This window comes from Salmo salar, chromosome ssa20 (genome assembly GCF_905237065.1).
Source record: "Salmo salar chromosome ssa20, Ssal_v3.1, whole genome shotgun sequence".
NCBI lineage: Eukaryota > Metazoa > Chordata > Actinopteri > Salmoniformes > Salmonidae > Salmo > Salmo salar.
This window is the reverse complement of record NC_059461.1, coordinates 6,068,301-6,088,808: the sequence shown is the minus strand read 5'-3', so window position 1 is coordinate 6,088,808 and position 20,508 is coordinate 6,068,301. Positions and strand designations below refer to the sequence as shown.

The following is a 20,508-nucleotide window of genomic DNA, read 5'->3' as shown; positions in this document are numbered from 1 at the left end:
ATGGCTAGCTATTTTGACACCCACCAAGTTTGGCACTCACCAAACTCAGATTTACTATAAGAAAAATTGGATTACCTTTGCTGTTCTTCGTCAGAATGCACTCCCAGGACTTCTAGTTTACACCCAATGTTGTTTTGGTTCCAAATAATCCATAGTTATATCCAAATAGCAGCGTTTTGTTCTTGCGTTCAAGACACAATCCGAAGGGTGAAGCGCCGGCACATATCGTGACAAAAAAATTCAAAATATTCCATTACCGTACTTCGAAGCATGTCAAACGCTGTTTAAAATCAATTTTTATGCAATTTTTCTCGTAAAATAGCGATAATATTCCGACCGGGAGACGTCGTTTTCGTTCAAAGACTGAAAATGTAAAATGGACTCTTCACGTGCACGCGCGCCCATTTCATTGTTCTCAGATCGACCACTATCCAAATGTGCTACTGTTTTTCAGCCAGGGACTGCAGAGTCATCATTTCCCATTCTGGCGCCTTCTGAGAGCCTATGGGAGTCTTAGAAAATGTCACGTTATAGCAGAGATCCTGTATTTTCAATAAAGAGGCTATAGAAGGACAAGAAATGGTCAGACAGGGCACTTCCCATATAGAATCTTCTCAGGTTTTGGTCTGCCATATGAGTTCTGTTATACTCACAGACACCATTCAAACAGTTTTAGAAACTTTGGAGTGTTTTCTATCCAAATCTACTAATTATATGCATATTCTAGTTTCTGGGCAGGAGTAATAACCAGATTAAATCGGGTACGTTTCTTATCCGGCCGTGAAAATACTGCCCCCTTTCCCTAACAGGTTTTAAATGTCAGGATTTGTGAAAAACTGAGTTTAAATGTATTTGGCTAAGGTGCATGTAAACTTCCGACTTCAACTGTAGCTGGTAAATTCGCTCTGGCTATCTTCTCCAATTTCAGCGCACTCTCGTCTGAGTGTTCCAGAGCTCAGAATAACTGACGAAATTACGAATGCTCAACACTCATTGAATATGACCGTTTTCAGTAAACATTGGCAAAAAAGCGTGATTAAATTGTTTCCAGCAGCACAGTTGCAGTCACCAATGCTCTGGATAACATAAAAACAGCCTAACAAAATGGTCAGTGAACTTTTCTCTCATTTGTGTCTGGAAGTAGCTAGCAAGCTAGCCAACATTAGCCAGTTAGCTTGGGTGCTTGACTGCTGTTGTTAGGGCAGAACGTTCGGATGAACCCTACTTTTCGGCCAGAGCGTCCAGTGTGTGTTCCGAGAGCGAAGCACTTTGAATTTACAAACGGCCAATCTGACAACGCTCTGAGTTTATGAATGCCCAGAGCACACTCTGACACTCCAGATTAAATTCACGAACACACCCGTAGTATAAGCCAGCCTTTTGTTTTGAAATCTTTGGTTGTTCAGTACATATCCTCACATGTGAATCATTATAGAGATGGTCGGGGAAAAAGCTTAAAATGGTGTGAACAATGCTGAACAGGTGTAGACAAAGATGAGCTCTCCAGTAGGTACCAAAACATTCAAGAAACATTTTCTCAAAAGTGAGGTTACAAGTTTATCAACTTTCAAAGCAGAATTGCTTTCCCATTGTTCCTCAACTATAGTGTATGATATACCATTTTCTAGCTCTGAGTCTCTTCTTTTATCCAATGTAAAAAACAGAATTTCAAATGTTTCTACATTTAAGAATGATGGAGACCACGGTGTTCTTTTTTGTTGTTGTTCCAACCTTACAGAGCTTGAGAGGATCTGCAGAGAAAGAATGGGAGAAACTCCCCAAATACAGGTGTGCCAAGCTTGTAGCATCATACCCAAGAAGACTCAAGGCTGTAATTACTGCCACAGGTGCTTCAACAAAATACTGAGTAAAGTGTATGAACACTTATATAAATGTCATGTTACATTTTTTTTTTTTTTTGCCAATATGTCTAAAACCCTGTTTTTGCTTTGTCATTATGGGGTATTGTGTGTAGATTGATTTTGGGGGAAAAAACTATTTAATCAATTTTAGAATAAGGCTGTAACTCAACATTATGTGCAACAAAAAAAAAACTTTCCGACCGTACTGTATATACAGTACTAGTCAAAAGTTTGTACACGCCTACTCATTACAGGGTTTTTTTATTGTTTTTACTATTTTATACATTGTAGAATAATAGTGATGACATCAAAACTATGAAATAACACATATGGAAGTAACCAAAAAAGTTATATATATTTTATATTTGAGATTCTTCAGAAGACCAAGTCCATATTATGTCAAGAACAGCTCAAAAAGCAAAGAGAAATTGCAGTCCATCATTACATCTAGACGTTCCGCTAGCGGAACACCTGTTCCAATATCCAATGATGGGCGTGGCGCGAAATACAAACTCCTTTAAAATCCGAAAACTTTCATTTTTCAAACATATGACTATTTTACAGCATTTTAAAGACAAGACTCTCGTTAATCTAACCTCACTGTCCGATTTCAAAAAGGCTTTACAGTGAAAGCAAAACATTACATTATGTCAGCAGAGTACCCAGCCAGAAATAATCAGACACCCATTTTTCAAGCTAGCATATAATGTCACAAAAAACAAAACCACAGCTAAATGCAGCACTAACCTTTGATGATCTTCATCAGATGACAACCCTAGGACATTATGTTATACAATGCATGCATGTTTTGTTCAATCAAGTTCATATTTATATCAAAAACCAGCTTTTTTACATTAGCATGTGACGTTCAGAACTAGCATACCCCCCGCAAACATCCGGTGAATTTACTAAATTACTCACGATAAACGTTCACAAAAAACATAACAATTATTTTAAGAATTATAGATACAGAACTCCTCTATGCACTCGCTATGTCCAATTTTAAAATAGCTTTTCGGTGAAAGCACATTTTGCAATATTCTCAGATAGCCCAGCCATCACGGCTAGCCATTTAGACACCGACCAAGTTTAGCCCTGACCAAACTCCGATTTACTATTACAAAAGTTTCATTACCTTTGTTGTCTTCGTCAGAATGCACTCCCAGGACTGCTACTTCAATAACAAATGTTGGTTTGGTCCAAAATAATCCATCGTTATATCCAAATAGCGGCGTTTTGTTCGTGCGTTCTAGACACTATCCGAAATGGTAAATCAGGGTTACGAGCATGGCGCAATTCGTGACAAAAGATTTCTAAATATTCCATTACCGTACTTCGAAGCATGTCAACCGCTGTTTAAAATCAATTTTTATGCCATTTTTCTCGTAAAAAAGCGATAATATTCCGACCGGGAATCTGCGTTTCGGTAAACAGAGGAAAGAAAACAAAGCATTCGGTCGGCGCGGGCACGCGCCTGAGTCTCACAGTACTGTAACCAGCCACTACCCAAACGCGCTACTTTGTTTCAACCAGAGCCTGCAAAGCCACGATTCAGCTTTTTGCCGCCTTCTGAGAGCCCATGTGAGCCGTAGGAAGTGTCACGTAACAGCAGAGATCCTCTGTAATGGATAGAGATGGCAAAGAAGGCCAAGAAATGGTCAGACAGGGTACTTCCTGTACAGAATCTTCTCAGGTTTTGGCCTGCCAAATGAGTTCTGTTATACTCACAGACACCATTCAAACAGTTTTAGAACCTTTGGAGTGTTTTCTATCCAAAGCTAATAATTATATGCATATTCTAGTTTCTGGGCAGGAGTAATAACCAGATTAAATCGGGTACGTTTTTTATCCGGCTGTGAAAATACTACCCCCTATCCATAACAGGTTAAGACATGAAGGTCAGTCAATCCGGAATATTTCAAGAACATTGAAAGTTTCTTCAAGTGCAATCACAAAAACCATCAAGTGCTATGATGAAACTGGCTCTCATGAGGACCGCCACAGGTAAGGAAGACCCAGAGTTACCTCTGCTGCAGAGGATATGCTCATTACAGTTAACTGCATCTCAGATTGCAGTCCAAATATAAGCTTCACAGAGTTCAACTGTTCAGAGACACGTGAATCAGACTGTCATGGGCGTCGTAAGGATTGGACCAAGGCGCAGCGGGTAAAGTGCTCATCTTCTTAATTTATTTAAAGAAAACACTTAAACAAAATAAACAAACAACGAAAAACAGTTCCATAAGGCTCCCAGGCTATACAAAAAATAACCACCCACTGCCTCAGGTAGTCCACTTGTTGAGTCAGCTCTTATTCTCTCCCCAGTAACAGTAGAAGCATGAAACAAGGTTCTAAAGACTGACATCTAGTGGAAGCCTTAGGAAGTGCAAAATGAACCCAAAGTCACTGTATACTGTATAGGCAATCACTTAAAAAACTACAAACCTCAGATATCCACACTTCCTGGTTGGATTTTTCTCAGGTCTTTGCCTGCCATATGAGTTCTGTTATACTCACAGACATCATTCAGAGTGTTTTTCATCCAAATCTACTAATACTATGCATATCCTACCTTCTGGGCGTGAGTAGCAGGCAGTTTACTCTGGGCACGTCAGTCATCCAAGCTACTCAATACTGCCACCCATCCATAAGAAGTTTTAATGAACTTTGTTCTAACCATCTCACAATTTATTTTGTTGGAAAACTTATTTTGTTCTTGAATGTGTCCAAATTCTAGGCTGTAAGTAAAGAAAATGGAACATGGTTCAAGAGGGTGTACACTTTTTGGCACTGTACTGTACTTTTTGTTAGGAGCCATGTTGCACATTATTGTGTTATGTTTCATCAGCAATGGTTAATGGAGGTTATGTGCTTATTGCTTGATAGACCAACAATCAGGGAGGAATGCTCAATAAAAATATGTACACGTAGGGTCAAATTAATTCCAATATGAGTGATTTATTTAAATTCTTCAACGATCATAGATAATCAAGATAATCAATACATGTAATTGTAACTGAATTCAAAGCATTTGAGAATGTAATGGCAATTAATAAGATATATTTAATAGAGGGAACAGTAACCTTCTTTCTCAGGTTCAAAAGGATGGTGTCATGTACATGTGTTTGAGAACTGATATAGTGTCCTCTAGGAGAAGACTGAAAATCTCCTCAGACAGTCTCATCTTCACAGTAATCTGGTCAGCGCTGTAGTCCACCCACTGAAGTTCTTCTTTGTGAAGCTCTTGGATCTGAGGATTCAATGTGATCATGAACTTGAACATTGTTGCTGAAAGTTCTGTATGCTTTCACCCACTATAACCTAGCTAGGCATTGCACTTGTTGATGCTCATATACTCTAAATATCTTTCATGTAGGCCTAACAATAAACTGTTCCCACCAAGGCATTTGAACAAAATTATTATCACATACCAGAATGTAGTCTACTCTGTCTCTCTTTGTACTCCTGTATTTGCACAACGTCAGGAGAATCTCTTTCATCTGAAGGTCTGTCCGTTCCAAGTTGAGCTCTTTCTGCACCTCAGATTTAACAGCAGCCTGCAAAATATGACATTACATTTCAAATTTTGACATTTTTGCACGTATGTTCTTCAGAAGTTCACCTGGGGATGATTACTGCACAAAATCAACACCAAGTGGGTTATTGTTATTTTTCTATGTACTGTACATACATATTTGTGCATTGCATTGTACTGTACATATAATATACATAATACACAAAATATGGTAAGTGCATAGGTTCCATGTTCATTTTCATATTTATTTAGACAGGAGATTGTGTATATAGCAGACATAAGGCAACTTGTTACCTTCAGGTCGGTGAGAAAGTCTCTACTTGATAGGAGACTTGAGAGTATATTTTTTGTCTGCCACATAGATTTAGTAATCCCAAAGTGATTGGTCAACACCCCATGAAGAATCTCAGAGGTGAGTTGGTGCATGATCTAGAGTAAGATATAGTTGGCTAATGACCTCAAACATACATAATATTAGCATCTTGATCTGTGAATTCATCCAGGTTTACAATCATCCAATAATTGCACACAAACTCTCACCCGTCCGTAAACTCTGACACTCTCTTCGTCAATGATATAGCCTGGTGCTTCTGGGTTGTAAATCATGGAACTCTTTGCTTGGCCTAAGAGGATTTCCAAGGCAGTATCAACCAGTCTGTACACTATGTCACGGTCGTGGGGCTGGATTAGAACCTTCTCAGGAGCTGGAGAGCAGAGAGTATCGTGCCACTGTTCTATGAAACACAGCTTATTTGCTGTGCTGTCATCTTTCTTCATTACTGTCTGAAAATCATACAAAACTATCACGTAAACGATAGTTCAAAAGAAAACGACAAGTAATAGGCCTACACATTGCATATTCATGAATTCAAACTATTTAACCTTTATTTAACTAGGCAAGTCAGTTAAGAACAAATTCTTAATTACAATAACAGCCTACCAAAAGGCCTCCTGTGGGGACGGGGGCATGGGATTAAAAATAAAAAATAAAATATATATATAAATATAGTACAAAACACACATCACAACAAGAGAGACACCTATTACTGCATTACTAAACAAAATATGTCCTTCAGTAGGCGCTAAACAGAAAATGGAAGGTTTTGAATGGAAATAGGGTACACCTATCTTTGCCATGATCATTTCTGACAGTCTGCAATTGAGTGCCGCCCATGCTAATGTATCTCAGTTTATAAGCGGGGGATGCCAGGTTCTTGTTAACACTCGATTTGTGTTAGCAATCTGCCTGCTTCTCTGAGCTCATTGGCAGTTATTAATAAACAGAGAAGGTGCATACCAGCTACTATGATGGAGTCTGAATGGCCATAACGCCAAGGGTGGGGATTAACTGCCACCTGCAGTGCTGGAATTTTAGATCATGAGTTTTATGGTGAAAGACCTTAATGGCATCCTAAAACAAGCTTTGTGGCAAGTGAACCCTCTGTCCATCTCTATGGTTTGAAATCATCATTGTGGTGGTTCCCTGCTGAAAAAAACAGCATGGACCAGCCTTTGTTGTGTTTTCACTGGTGACTAGCCTTCGCTGTATTTTTGCTGGTGACCAGCAGAATATGCTGGTCACCCACAAAACGTTATGCTGGTTTGCAATAGTGATGGGTCATTCGCGAATGAGTCGGCTCTTGTAGGTGAACGTTGGGAGCCAGCTCGCATATCAGAAGAGCCGAATCTATTTATTTAAAAAATAAAAAATTAAGATATGAATAATCAAAAGATTTAAATGAATAGAATTAACTAATTCAAAGAATGAAATAATTAATGAAATAATATAGGCCTAAATGTTAAAGCGCACACACATTCGTTCTGGCTGTCTGCTCAGACTAACAGCCTCACCTGTTGTTCCTGTCAATCAGACACGCAGTGTCAAAACAATGAACCAAAGATGCGTGAGGGAGGGCCGAGCCAACTCATTAACAGTCACACACTTAGCAGCCGAGGAGAGAGGAAGGACAGCTGTGAAAACAACAGCTGGAAAATGAGTTGGAAGCACAGTAGCATATGGTTGCATTTTAATAATGTAGACAATGTTAGAGCACAGTGTAGAATTTGCCAAAACAAAATCTCATATGAAGCCGGTTCTATGCACAACCTACTCCGGCATAAGCGAACTGTGCACCCAACTGTGAAGCTAGCTGTAGCGGAGCCTCGAGAAACTAGCGGGCCTGCTAGTGATAGTGGTGGAGACAGCACCTCCACATGTGGGGATGTATCCACTCAGGCAAGTAGGCCTACTCCGCAACCCACAGCAACGCAGTCTTCTATGGATCAGTTTATGCCAAAGTCTATGTCTGTAGCAAAACAAGGCCAAATTGATATTGCATTGGCTAAAATGATTGCCTCCGATTTCCAGCCATTTTCGATCGTGGAGGACAGAGGTATTAGAAATTATAGCAATAGTCTAAATCCAATGTACACAATTCCAAGCAGGAAAACCCTTTCAAAATCACTTATTCCACAACTGTACGAGAGCACACAGGCTTCAGTGCGGGAAAGAGTCCAAAAAGTTACTGCAGTTTGCCTTAACACTGACTGCTGGAAATCAAGGGTAACCACTTCTTACATGTCGGTTACATGTCACTTCATTGAAGATTTTTTTATGTCTATCTGTCATCTGGACTGCTTTGAGTTCAGCGACAGACACCTCAGAGAACTTGGCAGAGGAACTGTTGAGAGTGGCCAGAGAATGGCAAGTAGATGGAAAAGTGGTCTGTTGCTTTAGCGACAATGCAGCTAACATAACCAAAGTCATGAAAATGTGAAAATGGACCCATCATCCATGTCTTGCCCACACAATCAACCTGATTGTAGGAGATGCTCTGAAGGTGATGAAGCCCACTGTGGACAAAGTGAAAGTAGCTGTGGAATACTTCCACAGGAGCACAGTAGGTGCTGAAAAACTAAAGTCTACACAACGACAGATGGGGATGCCTGAGCTGAGGCCTAAACAAGACTGCACTACAAGGTGCAATTCAACATTTTATATGTTGAAGCGGTTTCTTGAGTCAAAGGATGCCATCATCTCTTCCCTGGCCATTGTCAATGCACCTGTTGATGCTCTGACCCAAGAGGAATGGGAGGTGGTGGTGGAGCTGTGCAGAGTCCTGGAACCCTTTGAGCAGGTCGCTGTGGAGATCAGTGGAGAGAGGTACAGTAAGTAGTTATTACTACATCATTATTTAATCCAGTATTATAAATGCATATGAGCAGTAGATGAGAATGTAGTATCAGTAGACAAAACATGAACTAATAAGTTACTGTTCTCTCTTTTCAGCTATGTGACAGCCTCAAAAATGATACTCCTGTGTAAGGGTCTGCAGCGAATCACAGCCAGCCACCAGAGAGAAGCAAATGTAACCACAGGACATGTGACAGAGTTTATGGATACCCTATGATCATCAATGGACAGAAAGTTCCACAGAATGGAATATAATCACGTGCTATCAGAAACCGCTGCACTTGACCCCAAGTTTAAGACGTTAGCCCTCAGTGAAGCCAGAGCGATTGATGAGGCTCTTCAAAGAATAACCTCAGCAGCAGGGAGGGACAGCCCCAGCAGTCAGGTGGCTCAGGCACCAGGGCAACAGGAAGAAGAGGGATCAGATGGAACAGAAGCACCAGCAGTAGTGCCACAAACATCTGCAGTTTGACTAGAGAGCAACTGGGGATGCAGCACGAAGGAATCCCTCAGCAGATGCCATAATGGAGGATCCCCCTCCTCCAAAGATCTGCAGATCCTCTGAGCTGGTGGAAGAACAAGGCCCCGTTCTACCCACGGCTTACTAAAGTCATGACAGGGGGACTCTGCATAGCGGCCACATCCGCCCCCTCTGAGTGGGTCTTCTCAAAAACGGGACAAATAATTACTGAGAGAAGAAACCACATCAGCCCCTCAAAAGTGAGGCAGCTTGTGTTTCTGAATGCAAATATCTCATAAACGAAAAATATGGTCAGCATTGCTGTGTGCTGCTGGTTATAACATGGCAATAAAGAAGTAAGAGAAAAGAGGGACCAGTTTAGTGTTTTAAGTGGGATGCTGCAGTTTTCACACTGTTATTTATTTTTCTTTGATATGGTGCAATATTCTATTATTATGTTGTTCAGATTGTATTCATTTTGAATTGTTACATTTATATGCACTTTGTTTCTATACATTAAAAAAGTTATACTTTAAGGCACATGTGTAATAGCATCCTTCGTTTTTACATTTATTTCAATTTGTGGGATGCTGCAGTTTTGCAATTGTTACTTATTTTTCTTTGATATGGTGCAATATTCTATTATGCTGTTCCGATTCTATTCGTTTTGAATGGTTAGATTTATATGCACTTTGTTTACATACATTAAAAAGTTAAACTTTAAATGCAAATGTTTAATAGCATTCTTTTTCATAACAAACCAATGCATTTTTAAATACATTGTGCTTAAGATAGAGTATGATTTCATTTAATAATTTCATTAGAATTGTTTTAACACCAATCATAGTCAAACTATCGCAAACTGTTTGACTTAAAAGAATATGTTTTGTATTTTTTCAAAGAGCCGTTTGGGAGCCAAAAGAGCCAGCTCTTTTTAGTGAGCTGAGCCGAATGAACCCGCTCACTGAAAAGAGCCGGAACGCCCATCACTAGTTTGTGATAGGCATTCCGGTGATGTCTAATTCCTATTGGAATCCAGCCTTAGCGGGGATATCCAACAATATGAACTTTTATTCACCTAAAATCTGCATTCAGTATGACTGCCAAGTAGAAAAAGTATATACACAAGACTACCTAAAGCATTTAAACTGGAACAACCATTTCGGTAACGGATGCAATAAACCCACCTATCAAATTGGATTAGTTTAGAAAAAAACATGTCATTTATCTGTAACATGAGATAAATTAATCGATTTCAATCAATCAATCAATCAATCAATCAATCAATCAATGTACATGCAAAAACACAGATTTTGAAACAATCTGCAATAGAGCATGCTGGGAAGTATGATAATGATGGGTGTGGTTTTGCAGACCAGCTAGACCAGTGGTCACCAGATCACTGTCTAAGTCAAAGTGCAAGCTGAGATCTCCCGCTAAGATATTTTTTTTTTTACATGATATATAAGCCTATATACACTGCTCAAAAAAATAAAGGGAACACTTAAACAACACAATGTAACTCCAAGTCAATCACACTTCTGTGAAATCAAACTGTCCACTTAGGAAGCAACACTGATTGACAATAAAATTCACATGCTGTTGTGCAAATGGAATAGACAACAGGTGGAAATTATAGGCAATTAGCAAGACACCCCCAATAAAGGAATGGTTCTGCAGGTGGGGACCACAGACCATTTCTCAGTTCCTATGCTTCCTGGCTGATGTTTTGGTCACATTTGAATGCTGGCGGTGCTTTCACTCTAGTGGTAGCATGAGACGGAGTCTACAACCCACACAAGTGGCTCAGGTAGTGCAGCTCATCCAGGATGGCACATCAATGCGAGCTGTGGCAAGAGGGTTTGCTGGATCTGTCAGCGTAGTGTCCAGAGCATGGAGGCGTTACCAGGAGACAGGCCAGTACATCAGGAGACGTGGAGGAGGCCGTAGGAGGGCAACAACCCAGCAGCAAGACCGCTACCTCCGCCTTTGTGCAAGGAGGAGCAGGAGGAGCACTGCCAGAGCCCTGCAAAATGACCTCCAGCAGGCCACAAATGTGCATGTGTCTGCTTAAACGGTCAGAAACAGACTCCATGAGGGTGGTATGAGGGCCCAATGTCCACAGGTGGGGGTTGTGCTTACAGCCCAACACCGTGCAGGACGTTTGGCATTTGCCAGAGAACACCAAGATTGGCAAATTCGCCACTGGCGCCCTGTGCTCTTCACAGATGAAAGCAGGTTCACACTGAGCACATGTGACAGACGTGACAGAGTCTGGAGACGCCATGGAGAACGTTCTGCTGCCTGCAACATCCTCCAGCATGACCGGTTTGGCGGTGGGTCAGTCATGGTGTGGGGTGGCATTTCTTTTAGGGGCCGCACAGCCCTCCACGTGCTCGCCAGAGGTAGCCTGACTGCCATTAAGTACCGAGATGAGATACTCAGACCCCTTGTGAGACCATATGCTGGTGCAGTTGGCCCTGGGTTCCTCCTAATGCTGGACAATGCTAGACCTCATGTGGCTGGAGTGTGTCAGCAGTTCCTGCAAGAGGAAGGCATTGATGCTATGGACTGGCCCGCCCATTCCCCAGACTTGAATCCAATTGAGCACATCTGGGACATCATGTCTCGCTCCATCCACCAACGCCACATTGCACCACAGACTGTCCAGGAGTTGGCGGATGCTTTAGTCCAGGTCTGGGAGGAGATCCCTCAGGAGACCACCCGCCAACTCATCAGGAGCATGCCCAGGCGTTGTAGGGAGGTCATACAGGCACGTGGAGGCCACACACACTACTGTGCCTCATTTTGACTTGTTTTAAGGACATTACATCAAAGTTGGATCAGCCTGTAGTGTGGTTTTCCACTTTAATTTTGAGTGTGACTCCAAATCCAGACCTCCATGGGTTGATAAATTGGATTTCAATTGATTATTTTCATGTGATTTTGTTGTCAGCACATTCAACTATGTAAAGAAAAAAGTATTTAATAAGATTATTTCATTCATTCAGATGTAGGATGTGTTATTTTAGTGTTCCCTTTATTTTTTGAGCAGTGTATAATGCTGAAAGCAGGTTACTTGAGACTATTCCTCACTTGGGATTTAAACTCACAACATCTTGGTTGCTGCTGACCAGAATTTCCTGAAACATCATCAGGTCTGTCGCCATGACTGAGATTGGCCACAGATTTAAAGAAGAATACATTTCTGCACTTTGATAAACATTGCTCAGAATCAAGTCAATAATTTTCAGATTATCTGACAACACCAACTTTAAAATAGCAGTGCTCAAGGACACTTGAAGTAAAGTGTGCATAAAGGCTTTCTGGATTTGAATTTGCTAGCTTTGGGGTCGAAGTGCGTAACGTTTCAGAAGTGCCACCAGGTACATCTTTATTACCAAGAATGTACAGTGCAGGTACAGTACAGTGTTGTTCCCCGGGGGAACAAAAAGGTCAAAGGCACACATAGGAACTTTTTTAGGGTACATGTGCGGATAATCTACTACAACGGTACATTTTTCTACACAATATCGTGAATATTAAGCACAATAATCTCTGCACTTTGAAATGTAGGTGAGGGCAATGTACCTGTGGGGATCACTAGCATATTTTGGGGTGTGGTCTAATATTTGTCCATTTGTGCCAACCGTAGGTGGAACCGATGTTTAAACAAATCTTTCTGAACCATTGAGTCTATGCAGCCAATTGTTTTGAAATTAGGGTTAATACGTGAGGCTTTGATCAACACGGTGTACATGAGTGACAACTGCCGGTCAAAATAATAATATTTTAAGATACAGGCATCGGCACACTGCTTTGAAGTACACTGCTTGGCAATTTATTTTTCTCCACTGTTTTCATCAAAACTCTGTGGTGCAGTGGTAAATCGTTGGCTTTAGTAGTCTGAAATCCATAGGAAAACCACGTTTTTGTCTAACATCATGCTTCCCTTTTTGCCCTCAAGTTGACTATTTTTCAAGATCTGAATCTATGGCATTATTTAGGATGTTTGAAAAACGAGTTTTAATTACTCCAACCTAAGTGTATGTAAACTTCCGATTTCAACTGTATGTATTAAGGACAACAAAGTCAAGGTATTGGAGTGGCCATCACAAAGCCCTGACCTCAATCCTATAGAAGATTTGTGGGCAGAACTGAAAAAGTGTGTGCGAGCATGGAGGCCTACAAACCTGACTCAGTTACACCAGCTCTGTCAGGAGGAATGGGCCAAAATTCACCCAACTTATGTTGGAAAGCTTGTGGAAGGCTACCTGAAACGTTTGACCCAAGTTAAACAGTTTAAAGGCAATGCTACCAAATACTAATTGAGTCTATGTTATCTTCTGACCCACTGGGAATATGATGAAAGAAATAAAAGCTGAAATAAATCTCTGCTATTATTCAGAAATGTCACATTCTTAAAATAAACTGGTGATCCTAACTGACCTAAGACAGGGATTTTTTACTAGGATTAAATGTCAGGAATGGTGAAAAACTGAGTTTATATGTATTTGACTAAGGTGTATGTAATCTTCCGACTTCAACTGTACCTATATTTATTTGTAAGTACGGTGTCCAGTAGAGGTCATTGATTGAAAGCAGCTTGGAATTGAAGAAAGCACTGGAACCATGGCAAAATCAGTGGGATCTCGAATTGGGCAACATACAGTTTGAAAAAGTATGTGATCAAAAGAAGCTTCAGAAGTCATTGAGGATGTACTTCAAAGTTAGCTGCTTAGCAATCTCGACGCATGCCTCGGAGCTCCAGTATCAAACGTAACATCACTAACTGCCAGTAACATACTGGCAGCTTAAATGGCAACCTCTTGCAAAGATTGTAGAACTAGGTATGGACAAATTAAGTGCTTAACCTTGTTCATCATAACAATAAAACCACTTAAGCTGGTACAACACTTCCATATATTGTTGGTACGAATATAAATTATTTTAGACCATGCCCCCAAATATGAGTCCCCGCCAGCACATTGTCTACATTTTGAAGTGCAGTTAAGGTAAACAACAGCAAGACATTTTACAACAATAACACCTTCATTCAACTGTAAAATACTGTATTTTTACTGCAACTCGGTAACTGGTAACTTACTGTAACCGGTAACTTAACTTACCCAGCCAAACTGAGCAATCGGGGGAGAAGGGCCTTAGTCAGGGAGGTGACCAAGAACCCGATGGTCACTCTGACAGAGCTCTAGAGTTCCTCTGTGGAGATGGGAGAACCTTCCAGAAGGAGAACGATCTCTGCAGCACTCCACCAATCAGGCCTTTATGGTAGAGTGGCCAGACGGAAGCCACTTCTCAGTAAAAGGCACATACCAGCCCACTTGGAGTTTGCCAAAAGGCACCTAAAGACCTAAAACAAGATTCTCTGATCTGATGAAAGCAAGAGTAAACTCTTTGGCCTGAATGCGAAGCGTCACGTCTGGAGGAAACCTGGCACCATCCCTATGGTGAAGCACGGTGGTGGCAGAATCATGCTGTGGCAATGTTTTTCAGTGGCAGGGACTGGTAGACTCGTCAGGATCGAGGGAAAGATAAACAGAGCAAAGTACAGAGAAATCCTTGATGAAAACCTGCTCCAGAGTGCTCAGGACGTCAGACTGGGGCAAAGGTTCACCTTCCAACAGGACAACGACCCTAAGCACACAGCCAAGACATTGCAGGAGTGGCTTCGGGACAAGTCTCCGAATGTCCTTGAGTGGCCCAGCCAGAGCCCAGACATGAACCCGATCTAACATCTCTGTGGAGACCTGACAGAGCTTGAGAGGATCTGCAGAGAAAAATGGGAGAAACTCCCCAAATACAGGTGTGCCAAACTTGTAACGTCATACCCAAGAAGACTTAAGGCTGTAATCGTTGCCAAAGGTGCTTCAACAAAGTACTGAGTAAAGGGTCTGAATACTTATGTAAATGTAACATTTCAGGGTTTTATTTTTAATAAGTTAGCAAAAATGTCTTAACTGTTTTTGCATTGTCATTATGGGGTATTGTGTCTTTTTTAATCAATTTTAGAATAAGGCTGTAACGTAACAAAACGTGGAAAAAGTCAAGAGGTCTGAATACTTTCCGAAAACACTTAAACTGTAGAACCTGTCATTGGCTCTACATGGAGCCAGAGGGTTCTTCATGAGTTGATTTAAATGGAACTCTAAATGGTTCCCCTATAGCAGCGTTGGGCAACTTTGATGGGGGGGGGGGGGCCACAAAAAGTCTGAACTCATCATGAGGGGTGGTAGTGACTCATGGGTCTGTTTACCCACATACAGACCCACACAAGCAGTCAAAGCCCTGACTTTTTCTTAATATGATGTCTGAGTGAGAGTGAACACAAAATAAGTGAGGGCCCCCAAATCGGTAATTCAACCATGATTACAACAAGCCTAGATAACTGCATAGAATAAATTACCAATCTAAAATAAATTCAGCCGACATGGCTAATTGAGTAACGGTCAGTGACTGACGTAAAAAAATAGACACTGCTGATGCAGATGAGGGGGGGGGGTCCGCCAGTTGGGTTCTTCGTGGGGGGTTCTTCATGAAGGGTTCCCCCATAGGGACAAATTACATATCTATTGCTTCTAACCTTTTAACAATCTTTATCATACCCACAGATCCAATGGCGTAGCAGGAAATCCAGGTCACTGGCAACCGAGATGTTGCAAGTCCAAATCCCAAGTAAGGTTGACCCCTGATCATCATCATTTTGCTGGTCTACAAAACCACACCCATTATTATGTTTCATCATATTTCCCAGCATGCTCTATTGCAGTTGAAACATTTTGAATTTCAATATCTATGTTTTTGCATGTACATTGATTGATCAGTTAATATATCTTATGCCACATAAAGATAAATAACATACATTTTTCTAAACTAATCCAATCTGTTAGTTGGACTTATTGCACCCATTAGTGAAATGGTTGTTCCAGTTTAGATGGTTTAGTTGTCTTTCTAACCTTGGCAGTCATTCTGAATGCAGATTGCAGGAATATACCCTGGTTGGTTTCCATATAGGAATGAAACATCCCTTTGCAAGCTAGTATAAAACATTACTTGATTCTGGTTTTGCTTTAGGTTATGCTGGACACCAGTGTCCAAAGCACAGTGTAGGCTGGTCACCAGTGGAAGCACAATAAAGGCTTTTCACCAGTGAAAACACAACAAAAGCTGGTCTGCAAGCATAACCTGCTAGACCATGCTGGTCTCCCATCATAACCCGCTAGACCATGCTGGTCAGCCAGCAAAACCAGCTAAACTATGCTGGTTAGACCAGCTTGACCAGAATCTGACCAGCATAAAACAGAATAGACAAGTATGGAAAAGCTTAACATTTATGCTGGTCTATGCTGTTTGTTTTGGGAAGGTGATGTAAAAAAACTGAACATTTAAAACTTTACTCACATCAATTTGTTTGTTGTCCTCTTTGAGCAAGCCTTTGTCTCTGTTTTTCATCCTTATCTCTAGAGCATCCATTAAAAGGTCTTGGATCAGCTCCTCGGTCAAACTTTCCACCCAAGAGTTTATGTCAAACCTAGCCCTCATGTTGTGTCCTGCTGTTTGGGGGCATGAATCAAAACCAATCTGCAAAATAGGACCAATAAATAGTTTGACGAGCGAGCATTTTTTAAGGAGTTTAAAGTAGGTCTGGCACTCTAAAAACACATCAAATACCCCCAAGGTAAAAGTCTGTGATGACTATGGTTTGCCTCAATTGTGCTATTACACGGTCTGATTAAGACAAAACTCACTTGAAATAATGATGATACAGGCATAGGGGTGGATGAACTTGATGCCACAGGTGTCTCGTTACAACAATCAAGTTGAGGGTTTTGGCACCATTTCTCTTGTAATTGTCCCTCTTTATAGGTAATTTTAGTAGTTAAAGGATCATTGATTGGTTTATTTTGTCCCCTGTATATGTTTCCTTCCAATGGTCCAGCTGAGGCTTCATCTTCTTTCAATCCATCCTCTTGTGATTTCAAGCAGTTTGGTGGTTCTTCATCTGAGAAGGGATCCTCCTCAGCCTCAGTATCCAGATCACTGTCTTGTGTCCCTCGTAAAGGAGAGATGTCCTCTGCTCGGACCAGAACACCACAGTTCCTATCACATCTGAAATATTTCACCCCTCTAAAGGTTCCGTTGTGGTTTCCTTCTGGCCTGTCCAGCACCACGCCTGCCCAAAGGCCACCAGCAAATGCTGCCGGCCCCTTGTATTTCAACACACCAGGTCTGGAAAGGCAGACAAGAACCCTGTCACCAATGTCAAAGGAGAAGAGCAAGTCTGTGACATCCTCTTCCGCTGGAATCAAACTGGAGTTCTCAGTTCTGTCAAAGACATTCTGACCTTCAGCTAGGTCTTTGTTAGTTTCACCAGAGTTTTTTGTGTTGTTTACATGTGGTGTCTTATCATCAGGGAGAGGAGGAACAAGCTCACTGTTAATGGATGGATCTTCTTTGAGATACAGATAATTTCCTTCGGAAGAAGGCGGGAATTCCTCTTCACTTGTGATCACCTCAAAAGCTGGTTGGGGAGGTAGCAGAGTGGAGCTAACACTCCCATATCCTGCACAGTGCGGTACAGGTGGAGGGAGCTCGTAGCTTCCATAGGACAGAACCTCATCCACTGGGGAAAGGATTTCTGACAGACCCTCCTCAGAAACAGTTGTTTTTGACCACCCTCTGGTAACTGGTTTGGACATCTGTAAAACCAGTGGAATGCACGACTGAGCGAATGGCTTACTTGAAGAAGAGTGGTATATCCTTGCTGGATTTAGACATAAAGGCTGAGTTTGTGATCCATTTTTTGACATTTTGGTGAAGTGTGGAAAGCGTGTGTTTCCTCCGCCTCTTGTTCCATCTATAACAGCCTTCTCCTCGTCCTCAATGTAGGTCAGACAGTCACTGCTGGAAGAAAATGCATCTAATTCATCCCCTGTTTCAGAAACACTGTCAACACACGAGGGGCTTTCACGACTCATCTTTGTGCCACTATTGTTTGTGTTGTGGACAAAGGTTGCACTGAACAGACTTCCTCTGTTGGATACAAATATGTTGGTCTTCATTGTTTGTTCAGCTTCTTTAGGTTCTATTATGGTGCTGCCAGGGTGGGATACCAAACACTCCTCAGTCCCTGTACTGGTTAACTGGTGATTGGTCTCATCATTATTGCTTAACGACAATAGACCTTGTGATCTTTGGTCGTTCTGTACATTGAGAATTACTGGGTCTCCCATCGCCTTTATAGCGAAGTCTATGTCCACAGCATCGAGATTAGCACAGGACGTCATTGGTAATTTCTGATCCTGTGCATTCCTCTGTCCCTCATATCTCTTCTGGCAGTCTTCAAAGAGCTCCTTGCTATTGGATAGGAAAGAAGATCCTGTCATGGAACTTACAGTGACTGTTTTTGCTTTCGGGGTGTTTGAGAATGATGGACAGATGGAAACATTCTCAAGAGACGAGGGCACATTGAGTAAAGGGGGAAGTGTTTCTTTATTGCCATTCTTTTCAGACGATCTCTTTTCCTCAGGGGAAGCAGGATGAGACTTGGGTGTCTGAATCTTCTCTTTAGTCAGACATCCTGTAAAAAAAAAATAATAATAATAATAATAATACATTGTTCCATAGCATATACAACACAGCTTAGTTTAAAAAGTCTGACAGGGAGATTCATTTTACAGATAAATGTTCATGTTCACAATTGAACAACATTCTCATCAGATGCAATTGAATCAGTCAATACAAAAACAGTAGCGCGAATTGAAAACAGTCTCTGCCTCCCACCCTGTTTTGCCTTGGACTAAATATGCTGAGTCAGCCTGAGAGCATGAATATATATGCAAGGCTGGAAAATCTTCTGGATAAAGATTGTCATCTTTATGTAGCAGTATATTGTTAAAAATCAGGAAAATAAGAATCAATAGCTCCAATGCAATACATTTAACATGCTGCCTTTATCAGTTTCTGAAAAAAAGTATATCATGAGACAGTGTAGTGTTACTGACACACATTCCTCCTCGGCAGCCTGTATTGCAATAATAATAATATTCTTTAGTAACGTCAGCAGGGAATGAATCTACAGCATATGTCAAAGATCCACTCCAATCAAACGTGGAAGTTGAGATTTTGAAAGCATCATGAATTATTCTGACCTTTTTTAACCACTTGTAAGAAGATTATTGCAGTGTCTGCAAAGCCTGTTCCCATTCCACCTACCTGTTAGAATATCTTCCGGGATTTGCACACCTCGCTCCACTGTCTCACACCGAGGCGATTTTCCTGCACAGAGCTCAACTCTGACACTTTGAGACTGAGGTAAGCCTTTGAGAGTGTCTCTATGAGAGGAGCTTGGCTCCTTAGCTGTACGTAGGTCTTGCTTGGACAAGCGCTGTTCCTTAGAATTCCCGTCATAGTTCCATAGTTCCCCAGATGAAAAGAGTCTGCTCAACCCTGAGCCTGTCCAAAACCTGACAAGACAAAACACAGATAAATATTCTCTCTTAAGAGCAGAGCAGCCATGCTGAAATCCTTTGGACACTGATCTAGCCTGGGTCTGGTTAATAAATCTCATATAGACATACGGTAATATTAAGTATCAGTATGGCTCAGACATGTGGGACACACCAACCCAGGATGCTCTTTGTCCTCAACCAGTCCCTATTACATAGATTGTCCTATTAAAAATATTGTCCTTTGAAATCTACCAAGCAGTGCATGCATATATAATACTGAGAAAAAATGTCCTCCACCTACCCTGGCCTGTTCATGACTGGCATACTGGCACAACTGTTATGTCAGAGATGTTGCAGCTCAAGGCAAGACTGAGTTTCCCTGAGAGAGACTGCAGCCACACCCCTGGCTGCATCTCTTTCATTTCAGCCGTCTGACCCATCTTACTATCCTAACACCAGAAATGATCACATAGCACGAGGAGGATGCATCTTTCACTGAAGCTTTTCCTTGCTCCTCTCTAGCTTGTTTCACTCCCACTTCCTCTCTCGCTTTCTCTGGCCAATCAGTTTCTCTCTGTATACACCCTCCCCTCTCCACTCCTTCTTGTTCTTTCTCCCTCTCCCCCTCTCTCTCACTCTCTCTCTCTCTCTGAGTTTATATCCTGTCTGACGCACCGTAACAAAGCTTTTAACATCTTCTCTCAGTATACACACTGCTGACAATGTAAATCCCCTAAGAAGCACTTCAGGTTCAAAATCATCCTTGTTTTCCCCCTGAAATAATATACTGCAGTGGCTGTAGTACATACCCAGCAGACATGTCCACATTGGCAAGATGACAGCCCAATGCAGGCTAAAATATTGGCCCCACTTAGGCTGCCCACATTGGGCCGATGGGCTTCTGCTCATCGGCTCCACATTGGCCTCCAAGACATTGGCCCAGTGTGGGCAGCCCATTTCTGGTGATGGCAGCCCTCACATCGCCTGAA

At 41.5% G+C, this 20,508-nt stretch overlaps 1 protein-coding gene across 1 annotated transcript; it reads right to left on the bottom strand.

Annotated features, from left to right (window-relative positions):
- Nucleotides 1-4,800: 4,800 nt before the first annotated feature.
- LOC106580198 (uncharacterized) lies at nt 4,801-20,033 on the bottom strand. The gene is made up of 8 exons (XM_014161001.2): nt 19,821-20,033; nt 19,284-19,534; nt 16,817-18,648; nt 16,470-16,649; nt 5,938-6,180; nt 5,692-5,826; nt 5,294-5,419; nt 4,801-5,112 (listed from the first exon to the last, which is right to left on the bottom strand). The coding sequence occupies exons 1-8, from the start codon at nt 19,841-19,843 to the stop codon at nt 4,960-4,962; spliced, it is 2,943 nt and encodes a 980-aa protein (XP_014016476.2). The 5' UTR covers nt 19,844-20,033; the 3' UTR covers nt 4,801-4,959.
- Between the last annotated feature and the right edge of the window lie 475 nt (nt 20,034-20,508).